At 34.4% G+C, this 12,588-nt stretch overlaps 1 protein-coding gene across 1 annotated transcript in view; it reads left to right on the top strand.

The window, feature by feature from the left end:
* Positions 1-12,588, top strand: part of LOC150107312 (attractin-like protein 1) — a 447,772-nt gene that overhangs the window by 39,830 nt on the left and 395,354 nt on the right. Inside the window, exon 4 of the mRNA XM_090391786.1 lies at positions 8,120-8,213. Within this exon, the coding sequence (XP_090247912.1) occupies positions 8,120-8,213 (94 nt within the window). The remainder of the gene's footprint in view (positions 1-8,119; positions 8,214-12,588) is intronic.

Here is a 12,588-nt window from a genome sequence, read left to right on the forward strand (position 1 = left end):
CTACGGCCGACCCGGAATCATTCCGTTGGCGGAGATGGAGAGCCAGCATCCAAGAGCAGGAACCAGTAACCAAAAAAAAAAAGCCTTGTGTGTGTGGGGGGGGGGGGGGGAAGGGAGCATGACCCTTATATTTTCCCTCTCTTTCTCAGAGATTCTCGCGCTTAGCTACGTCGTTTACCGTGCGGCCTTCATTCACTTGCGTGTGGCATCCTTCTGAGAAAGCGTTCTAGCTTCGCTTTCCTAATAAATTCTCCTTACCTTAGGCCATACGTTGTACTGGCTAAAGCGTGACCTATGGACTATAGCTTACATTCAACTTGCTTTCACATAATACATAGAATGGGATACTCTGATTAGGTAATAACCTTAAATAAATTCCTTTATTTGACTCTGTACCAAACTGGTTAAATCTCACATTTCTTAAACTAAACATTTCTTCAGTTTTGCCATTAAATTAGAATGTACATTTCAATTTCCATGCCAAAACACAACATTTGTCTGCCTACAATTAAAGGAAGTTGTTCCTGAATAAATTAAATTTTTATTTTCAATTTCTGACTATTCAGGACACAATACAGTCAAAACAGTGTACTAAGAAGACAAAGTTGATTCCATCAGCAGGAAAGGTCATGGCATCAGTGTTTTGGGTTGCTAAAGGCATTTTGTTTATTAATTATCATGAAAATGGTAAAACAATAACTGGGGAATGTTATTCCGATCTTTTCACCAGACTAGACAAAAAAATTTGTGAGAAAAGACCCGGTTGCAGAAGAAAAAATCATCTTTCATCAGGACAATGCACTTGCCCACAATGATGTTTTAGCAATGGGAAAATTAAGGGATCTGCCCTATGAATTGTTAGAACATCCATCCTATTCCCCATATTTGGCTCCCTCTGACTTCTATCTCTTCCCAAAACTAAAACTCTTCTTTGCTGGTCAGCGTTTTTCTTTGAATCAATAGGTGATGGCAGCTGTAGAGGGGTATTTTACAGATCATACTGAGAACCATTACAGGGATGTGATAATGGTGCTGGAGCATCACTGGAATAAATGTATTAGTCTTAAGGAAGATTATGTTGAAAAATAAAAATAATTTTGAAATTATAAATTTATTTTTTCACTGTTAGGCCAAGAACTTTTCAGACCACCCTCGTGTATCAAAATCCCTTTACTGCACATTGATATAGTACATTTCATTATAATTTTGTACTAGTTGTTTTCTTACAGCTACAAATCGAATTTTGTGTCCATACAATATAAGAAAAATGCAATGCAAATGGAAATAGTTTCAATCATTACAAACAAATTTTATCTTCAGTGCATTGGAGTGTAGCCTAATACGTACAAATTATTTATTTTAACAAACAATTAAAATCTAGTTAGTGATTTTAAGGATCAATGCACTTTTCTCAAACTTGCATTGTGTAATGGTTCCTTTTGTAATTTCTGTAGTCATAATCCTTACTTTTAAATTATCTTAATTTTTGGGTTATTTTAACTTTGCCTTGTCGACCTATTCGTGAAAAATCATTTTTCCCTGTGATTGCACCTGCAGTATTTGCAGTGGCATATAAAACAGCTTTCTTTCTTCAATGATGGCTGTATTTCTAATGTTATTTTTATATATTAGATTATGTACATTAGTTATTTCAGTCAATCTGATTATCTTTTTCTGTCAGCTTACAAGTAGAATTATGTTCTCCATGTCATGGGACTAGCCTGATGATGGAATAGTTCAGTGGTAGGGCTGCTACTTTAAGGCTTCTGAACTAGCCTCCTTCCGAATTTAAACCCATAGGAGGAATAGGGTATATTGAAGGGGGAAAGAGTAGATTATAGAAGAATTATAGTAAGGTTTATAGAGAGGGCATAGTTGTAAGGCCAGAAATGAAAAGACCCCATGGCCCTCGAGTACTCTAATAGCATAAGGGTCATAAAATAAGAAGAGTTGGCTGATAAGGCCTTATAGGAAAGATACAAGTAAGTGGATCTTCCTCAAAGTAGAAGAAGAAGAAGATAGATCCAGCTAGGGGTCCATGGGAGTGCCACTTCCCTTACAATCAAAATGATTGCCCCTTATGGCCCTGTTTGTCCACGAGTCCTTATTCGGTATATTCGGACCACCCCACCATACATACACGCACGCACACCCACACACACACATGGTGGGCTCCCGTATCTGCCACCCAGGGGACATGCTCTCTAGGGTACAGGGCCCCCTTGAGAGAGAAAAGAAAACCAGGACATCCTCTTAAACGATTCAACGATGACTTCTAAGGCCGGAACAGGCCATGCTAGGCCTAAATCCTTGATACATATGATGATGACTTATTTCAGTCTGATGATACACAGAAATACAGTGGATTCTTGTTAATTCGACACCACATTGGGAATAGCATAATTTGACCCAATTAAGTGGGTGCCCCAGTTAAGTGAAGCTGCATGTCAAGTGTTTTAAAGGTGTATGTACATAAGATAAAATTCAAGTTTAGACAAGTTTTTTGTATATTGTAAACTAACAATTGGCATTAATTAAAGTAAAATATTTGCCATAAAAATAAATTCATTTATATGTGTGGTATTGAACGTATGCAGTTAATGATGTTGTTGGAGCTCATTGAACAAAACTCTTTTTTTTCTCTCTCTCGATTGACTGCAGTTAAACAAACAGGTAATTAGTGCATATGAAATATTGTTGCCATTTCCTGGATAAAATAGTCATAATCCAGTAATTAATTTTCTAGTATTCTGGATAGTCACTTGTTCAAGCTCAGGAGTGTCATCTTCAGAACTTTCTTTTTCTCCTAATGTCCTTCGATGTTTTGCTTTAATTTCCTCCTCAAAATCTTCATTTTCATTATAGTACTGGATGACCACCAATGGATGCAATCGCTTCATAGTTTCTGATGTGGTTCACATCAAATGGGACGTCATTTTCACTATCTGCCTTAAAACTACAGTGAACAAAACAGCTTTGAATGGCTTGTTGCTTATTCCTTGATAATTTTTGGCCATAAACTATTGCTCGTAAATTATCAACTTTTGGCTCCTTAGCAGTTGTCAAGAACCAGAAAAATTTTTCTTAATTTCCATTGTAATTTCATGTCCCAACTTTAAAAATTCAGATATCCATACATTTTTGTTCACATGGTACTGAACTGGTAAACTCTCCATTCTAATCCCTTTGAAGTATTCAGGCCTGGCTATTTTTCCATTTGCTAACAGCTTTCGTTTACTAGTTCCAGACATATTTTAACAGCATAGCACTGTTACATGATCTATTGCTTTCTTTGATCCAAACAATGTAGCATGTTTATAGCACAGGAAACCATCCGATGCAGCATGATAAAATAGCCCAGAATTTCAGGTGTCATCAGCCCTAAATTTTTTAATCAAGATTATATCATGTATAAATTAGATTTCTTACTGCCATATGATCTCTCTTCCTTCCAATCTATATCTGTAATCTCTATAGTTGAAGTCTCCCATAATAATCACTCACTCTGCACTCATTGTACTAATTTGCTGATGCATGTCTTCCAGATCATCACCACTGGCTTATAGTAGCAATGAACAGTATATTTTGTCTTATTTGCCTTCATCTCACACCAGACAGCTTCAAATGAGCAGACACTTTCTCACCAATCTCCTCTTCTTTTTGGCTGCAGTTCATCTACTGTCATCAGCAGTACCCCTCCCCCCCCCATCCTATCTTCCCTGAAAATACTAAACCCTTCACATTCTATCCCTGTAACTATATCATCTGCTGTTAACCATGTCTCACTAATGCCTATAACTTTTGGTGAGGTTGCACTAACCAATGCCAAAAACTCCTCCCTCTTGGTGCTGATATTTCTGGCATTAGTATATAGAAACTGCATCATCCCTGTAGGCCCCAACCACCTTTATTTCCTGTATGGTCCACCTTATTCAATATTTTTTCTTGAGAGACTACATTCTGCACTTATTTGGTCATTCTTACTCACTTGCCTCATGAGTGTCTTCACACACACACATTCACCTGCATCCACATTATTTGCTTCCTGAATTTACGCTTCAGCATACTCAGTGAACAAAGCTCTGTAGCCACCCATCATCTAAGCCATTTAGATGAAGTCTATCAGCAATATACAGAATTTTTTTCTGCCAGATGCAGGCTCATAGTCCACAAACACTAGATCTTTCTTTCTTTCTTCACAACCTGCATATTGATTCGTTTACTATCATTGCCCCCCCCCCTCAATTCACCTCTATTATAGCATGACAGGAGACTTACAGTCTTCACCTTCTCACTCTTCATTTTTGCTTCATCCAACAATAACTCCACATCCTCCCTCATAAAATGCTTCTCACCCCTCAGATCATTAGTGCCAACCAAGACACTTCTTTCACCTTACCTTTTTTGCATCTGGATGGCATGACTAATATCAATTTTTGTGCCAGGGAAAATGATTTTGTTATACTTTCATTAAGTACTCCTCTGATTATAGAGTTGCCATATATAATTTTCTCCTTACCTTGTTTTTCTTTCATTTGTTGAAAGAAATTTCAAGAAATTTCTTGGACCACCTGTTTCTGCAACTTTTTGATTTTGCACTTTATCCTGTGAAGGATAACATGAAAGCTTGCTATTTCCTTATGTGGGTCTGTTTTGTTCTCCTGCATTTCCACTGCTGCATGTTCAATATTAATTCTGATATTAACATTTTCCATTTTACTGTCAATACTGTCTATTCTACTAACATTGGTTTTGTTCTTGGCACCTAACTGGCACTCGTCAAAACACTTAATACACACTTGTTCACCAATTTCTATCTTTTCCATAAATGCTTTAATTTTCATGACATACATCTCTCTTTCTCACACACACATGTGCTGCACTGCATAAAATCGTGTAAATTCAAATAAACTTTTTTTCTTCTTTTTTTTATGTTGGGCCCATGCATGAGAGGTTGGCTGATCAACCTATAGTATGTTAGTACTGTATATGGGTAGTGGGTTGGGAAAGGAGAAACTTGTTTACATTTGATTTAAAAGCCTGTATATTGTATTCCTTGGGAAATACCTTAGGTGGAAGACTGTTCCTTAGTACAGCAGGAGCAGGGATGGAGGAGGAGGAAAAGAAACTTGTTCTGTGGGTTTCAAGGTGTATACTGTGAAAGGATGTTGGGCAGCAGCTGTACGTGTTCCAATGGGCTTAGTACAGAGTGGGGAAATTACTGATTCTGTTTCAGATGAACATTACCCCATGGAAATATTTATAGAATATGCAAATTGCAGAGAGAGACCAAACGTCTATGTGAAAGTGAGGGGAGTGGGTTGGTAAGAGATGGGTCATTTAGAGTCGAGCATTTTGAGGAAGCTTTTAGCAGCTCCATTCCAAATGTGAGAACAGTATTCGATAGCTGGGATTATTTGTGATTTATATAAGGTTAACAGCTGTTTAGAGGTGAAGTAACTTTTGAGCAAAAGAGAAATCCTTGTTTTTTGGAAGCTGAGGATGCAATGGTTGTGATGTGTTTATGTCAGGGTCAGTGGCGGCTCGTGGCTTGAAATCGTGGGGGTACTGCAACTTTCGAAATACACATACACGCTGTAAGTACAGTGTATACATGTTTGGATAAAATATCAAAATTATGGTAAAAATTTAAAAAAAAATTAAACATGAAAAAATATTGTTTATTATTAATAAAATTATACAATTTAGTATAATTCAAAATTACTTAAAAATAAAATCCATTCCTTTAATTGTAATTAAAGGAATGGATTTACAATTTTTGGACATTACAATTAAATCCTTTAATTGTAATGTCCAAATATTTAAAGAGATAGCGTAAACACTATAAGCATTACGAACACTCTACTACTGGCACAAACTGTATATAAACAACAGAACTGCACAACGGACAGTGCCGCATTACGCTAATAGCTCGCAGCTCACTATGACATGCATGTGCTTGTGCGTGTAGCAATATGACACTGTGGTAAACACAGTGCCACTAGTGTCCTTCGCCCTCCTAAGTGCTACAAGATGGATTTTTATTATTTTTTATACAAAATAAGAGAATTCTATAGGATTGTTGATGATAAAATTAAATATTACAAGCAAATATTAATAAATATATTTATATATCGAGAAAAATTGGGGGTGCTGTGGCTATGCATTAGCTGCCCCTGGTCAGGGTAATTCCAAGAAGAGAAATCTCATCTTGTTTGGGAATTTGAGTGTTATCAAAAATAATACTGGGGAAAATGTTTTTTTTTTTTTGTGAGTAATAAGACAGAGCTGGGTTTTATTAGCATTGAAGTTGATGAGGTATCTGAACCCCATTGGAGGATGGCTTGGAGGTCAGAATTAAGGGCAGTGGTGGTTGATCTGTAGATTGAAGTGAGCTGTGTAGAGTAGGATTTGTCAAGTGAAAGGGAGGAGTGCAATGTGCTGTCATCTGCAAAACTGTGTATCGGGTTGGAGGTCAAATGAAGTAGGTCATTGTTATACAGAAGGAAGAGGGTCAATGAGAGAACTGGTCCCTGTGGGACCCAGCATTAGTTGTGGATGGTGAGAGGATAGGGAGTCGTCTACCATCACACATAGTGTGCATCCAGACAGAAAGCTGGCAGTCCGTCTGCAGAAACAGTCCAAATGATAGGAGTTTGCTTAGTAAGCCTTTGTGCCAGACCTAGTCAAAGGCTTTAGAGATATCAAGTGTGATTGGCCAAATTTCTCCATGGCATTTGACTAGAGATGGGTGATATATGAGAATAGATCTCCTGTTGATCGGCATCGATGGAATCCATACTTGTGGTTGCTTAATAGCTGGGTATCTTCAAGGTAGAGTAGGAGTTGAGAATTGATGATTTTCTCCATCGCTTTAGATAGGACTGAGGTGGGTGAGATTGGGTGTAGTTAGATGGCAGCGATTTGTCACCCTTTTTAGGAATGGGTTGAATAGAGGCCAATTTTACAGGTGGCATAGGATAGGAGTCAGTTCTGGTGCACAGACCTTCAGAACAATTGGAGAAATGCCATCATGGCCAGAAGATTTTTTTGTGTCTAATTTGGACAACAGGTTAATGATCTCTTTCTTACAAAAGGATACAGCGGGCATTGTATGTTGGGCAGTTGGAATGACTGGAAAGCATTTGCTATTGTCGGTTATGTGTGCATTAGAGGCAAAGTGTGAAACCAGGAGGTTAGCTTTTTCTGTGGGATGATGTTGCAGTTGAGCCATCTGGGTATAATAGGGGTGGGATTAGTGTAGTGTAGGGCAAAAGTTACGACCAACTGCTTTGGCAAGAGACCAGATGGGCTGCAAGTTTCCTGTTTTTTGCCCATTCAAATTCTGTTTTGGAAACATTGATAATTTTCAGGCTTCAGTATAGGCATTGAAGGAGGATGGAGTTCTTGATCTGAGCCAGTTGTGGTATACCTGCTTTTTTATTTGTGCAGCCTTGGCACATCTTTTGGAGAACCAGGGTTTAGATAGGGGATTGCAGTTCAGAGAAGTGTGGGGAATGTATGTTTTCATGCCAGTGAAGATTACTTTGGTGATACGTTCGGTGCATATGTTTGGATTGGAAGACTGGAAACAATAGTCCAACCATGGGAATGAAGCATAGTAGTCTCGGAGGCTGTCCCATTTGGCACTGTTATAATGCCGAACTACTCTTCTGTAGGAGTGACTGTAAGCATTGTTGTATGAGGGAGGAGATGAGCTCTAGGTTGTGGTCAGAATTACCCAGGGAGCTCACTACGTTCACTAATATCTTAGTGATATTTTTGCCACCGTTGTTCTAACGTGCATCGGTGCCATACCAACTATATCATATTTAATTTTTAAAAAAATCAATGTTTACTTACAAACTGAATAATCCAGTTAATCACACAACCATATAAAACAAAAACTACAATGATTAACCTAATATTACTAACTAAAACATGTAAAGACGACACAGACAATGCACCCTCTCGCAGCATACATATAATATTTTTATACTTGTTATTCATACTAATATTATTACAATGTAGCACTATTATTATACATACATATATATATAAATAATATTATGCTTATTAGTATATATATATTATAATATGTTTGATTTTTATATTGTAGGTACAATTTTTTAAAGCAAATTTGGATAACTGTAGATATTGTTGCTTCCGAAAAGCCTCTTAATAGATATGGGCATTCTGTTGTAATGTACAAGGTAAGGATGTATATAAATGTTTATTATATTTTGTAAATATTATATCACATATGAGATCATATAAAAAGTTTTCAGTGGTAATTTCAGAATGATGATATATTCAAAAAAAAAAAAAAAGTGTCAAAGTTAGTATGGAAATAAGTGAAGGTATTAAGGTCTAAAATGGATGTAGTCTAAAAACAGCAATTTTTTAAATTAATTCAAATATGAAAGGTTACTTGAATCTACAGTAATTTACTTCTAATTTTTGAAGTTACAGTCTAGTATGTCTAATTAGATAAATAAATCCAGGGAATTAAACATTCCTAATTGGTGCTTAGAGAAATAAATTCAAATTACTTGACATAATTAGGTAATTATTAAAATAGAGAATATTATGAATGTTCATATTTGAAGCCTCTTAACTCTATACTTTAGTAATACTTAATTATTAAAATTATTACAGCAATTAAGAAAGACTAATAAACAGTCTTTTTTTATTTCACTAAACGTTTAAAAAAAAAAAAAGCACTAGCGGGTTAAAATTAATTATATCTGCTGATTTCATGAATTGGAAAAAACATTTCAACAAATAAGTTGGCTTGAAATGAAAGTCACAGGTATCATTTCAAAAATGATCTGACAAATCATAAAATGGTGCATTATTCAAGAAATTCGGTAATTTTTTTAGCTTTCAAATTCTTAAGTATGGATCATGGGTTAAAGACTGGATTTTAAAAAACGCACAAAAGAGAGCAATATAGCAAATACAAGTTGCTGTAAGCAACAAGAAAACGTTGATATTGTATCTGGATTAAATGAAATTGATAAGGGTGTGTTGTCTGACATCTCTAGAGAACCAACTAGGAAGAAGATGAAAAATCTTCGTAGATATGATATGAATTACTTGAGATGTGGATTTTCATGAATGGAAAATGAAGAGGAACCTATTCCAAATTTTATTCTATTAAAAATAAATCATATTTTTTTTGTTTACATGAACATATAAATTCAAATAAAATAGACATTTACAATGAAATATACTTTATTTATTTATCATTATTCTTTTGATAAGGGGGGTACTTGGTAATAATGAAAATTTAAGAAGGGATATGCAGATATCTGAAGTTTGAGAAACACTGATTTAAATCAAAATTGAGACTGACAAATTTTAGAAAACATAATATGCCAAATTTCATTAATTTGGCATAGTATCTTTAACTGTTAAAAGCAGCATTGTTTTGAAAATATTATTTTATTATTTTGCATCATTTCAAATTATTTGCCAGATTTTATCATTAGAAATGGCCTGATTGGAATCAAATTTAAGATGACGCTACAAATCTTAGTAGAGATCCTGTACACTGAATGTCGTCAACACTATCATTTTACCACTAAAAAACATCAAATTTATGCAAGACATGAAATGGCAGAAGAAAATTTGGTAAAGATCCTATTGCCAGAGAGCCAAATGAAATTTGGCTCTCTGGCAATGGATTTGATTCAGCTCTTGGCTGAATCAAATCATCCAAATAAAAATGTGTATTAATTTTTCTTTTTAAGGAATTAAGGCAAAGAATGAAAAGAATAAAATAATTTTCAGATTTTATTTTAAAAATGCTAACAAGATTAGGAATGTTGTGAACATTAATTTATTTACTTTTTTTTGTTTTAAAAAAATCCAAAATTAAAATTACATATGGAATTGCATTGATGTTTGGTGATTTGTTCTAAGTTACTGCTATACTTGAATTGGAAATATTACTGGTAATGAGGTAATTATTTCAATTCTTGCTGAGATCTTTCATTCATGTAGTAGAAATCCTCAAAATTATGTCAGGTATCTCTTTTGTTAGAACTATCATTTAGTATATAGAAAACAAAATATTTTATAACCAATATTTCTAGTGAAAGTTCTTTTATCACTCTGCAGTTAAGGGATTTAAGTCACTTTTATATCCAACAACAGTGTGAAGCAAAGAAGAGTGTGCTAAAATAAATGTGAATTGGTATATGAGATTCCATTAATCATAGTACTTGCAGAATAATTTCAAACTTCATTATACTTGAGCTGTGAACATATATATAAAAACAAAACAAAACGAAAAAAAAACATTGATTCTAGCAACAGTTTTATCTGCTAGGATGATTATTTTGATCTTTTCTGGAAACTCAGCATTAAAAAATAAATAAATATATATATATATACTGCAATCCCTCCATTTATGAGCCTAATGCGTTCTATAAAACATTCTTTCTCAGGCACATTAATTGAAAACACACTAATCGAATATAATAACCTTTGGGAAAAAGTATAACTTGTTTCTCAAATTTCTTTTTTGACCCTTTTTTTTTTTTTTTATAAAAGAATAGGGTACATCTCAGGGCCTAGTTAAAGGAAAATCATGAAGCTGAAAGACAATAAAACATATTCAGAATATAAATTTATTATTCTACTTAACAAAGAATTGAGCTAACATAGTTTGACAGGCATTTCTTTTTTTTTTTTCATACAACTGACTGTATGGTCCTATTGCCTCTTCTACTACTTCTGCAAATTTTACTGCTTCTCTCTTCATTAGGGTCAGCCTCTAAGCATTGCTACTTAAACACTTGGATTGAATGAAAAATATTTTCAAATTGATTCTGTGAAATCTCTTTGTGCTTGTCAGTGATTAAATTTTTTTCATATTCTTCTGGATCTTCCCGCTGTGCATCTAAATTTTGTAGGTCGGAATCACTCAATTTCTCAGAAGGAGATTTAATTAACTTAGATTCATTTGAAAATCATTTGCACAATGTGGAAGAATGTGCTTCCAAACTGCTTGCATATTGCTTACAGTAATTTCATTCAAATTTGCGACTTTATAACCAGGCTGAGATTTCTCTGATTTGGCCAGAAGAGTCTTGGCATTCACTTCCAAAAAAGGCTGGTTTCATCAACAGTAAATATTTTTTGGACACAATAGCCCCCCCCCCCCCCCCATCTTTCTTCCACAATTTTTTTCAAAAATCTCTGGATAATTTGCGACCACCTCCTTATCTGTGCTTGCAGCTTCGCCTGTGATTAAACATTATGTAGGCTATTTCTCTTTTTGAAACCTGAAACCACTCAGCAGTAACATGGAATTCTTCTTTTCCATCATTGATATCCCTTTCTTTCATGGTTGCAAACAGCTTAATGCTTTTGATTTAATAAGGTCAGTGCTTAGCGGAATGTGATTTCAGTTACAATCTTTGATCCATGTAGAAAGAAGTCTCTCTAATTCAATCATTATAATCAGTGTTGAGCTATGGAAATTTTAACAAAGGGCTCGCATCGTTAAGAAAAAAAAAAAAAAAAAAGCCATATTTCACACCAAAACTTTTATTAATATAGCTTGTGTACAAATTCCAATCAAAAAGTATGAGAGGACAATCAACCTCTGAAGGCTATCATTTTTAGACAAATATTTCATGATCTAAACATGAAATATTTGCACACAATCAACTGTGTTAATTTATCTTACATAAGAAAAACATTTTTTAACTATCAAAATATAATAAGAATGAAATCTTTTATAAAACATTTGATTGGCTACTGGTTTTACCATACGATCGGCTACAAGAAGGATAAAGATAGCACATGCGCTTATTTTATTTTCAAACGTGAGTGCATTCGTTATAGAGGAGTTGAAACAATAATTCCAAATAATCTGTACACTGCCGAATAGACTAATTTTTGTTCGGTTACCATATGAGTTTGTCGCTTAATATGTTTCAAAAAAAATTTTTTTTTTGAAAAAATAAAAAAGTAAACAAGAAGAATAAAGGGCTCACAAATTTGAGAAAAATTTAACGAAGGGCTCGTGCAAGCCCCTTATAGCTCACCACTGATTATAATAATTTATGAACTTGAAGCAGCCTTACCTTTCTCTTTTTGAATCAACTATAAGAGGAATTTTTTTAAAATTCCTGTTATAGTTAATTCACTCATTTTTTGTGTTCTTGTCCTATTTTTGTTCTGGACTCGCCTTGTTCGTTTTTCTTTATTATTTCAAGTTTTTCTTTCAACAAGATTACTTTTCGAATCTTTTTCATACTTCCACTTTTCTGCTCACTTATTCTTTTACTCGTGATGAAAGATTGGGAAAATACTTGAAAATAAAAAAGTAAAGAAAACAGTTGCAAAGTAGGCACGAGTTATGATTAGCAACATTTTTGGCAGTAAATTTGGAACATGGTGTACATGGAAATAGTGTAGTATGCTATTAAACAATAACTTTGTGAAATGTTTTAAATCGATAACTAAAGTATTTCATCCTAGTGAGTGATTTATTCTGGTTAGTGATTTTTTTTTAAATAGTTAGCCACAAAAATGTATGGATAGAAAATGTTCAAAATCTGTAATATTTAT

The sequence above is a fragment of the Typopeltis vanoorti genome, chromosome 4 (genome assembly GCF_054136105.1).
Source record: "Typopeltis vanoorti isolate ZY-2024b chromosome 4, IOZ_Tvanoo_1.0, whole genome shotgun sequence".
NCBI lineage: Eukaryota > Metazoa > Arthropoda > Arachnida > Uropygi > Thelyphonidae > Typopeltis > Typopeltis vanoorti.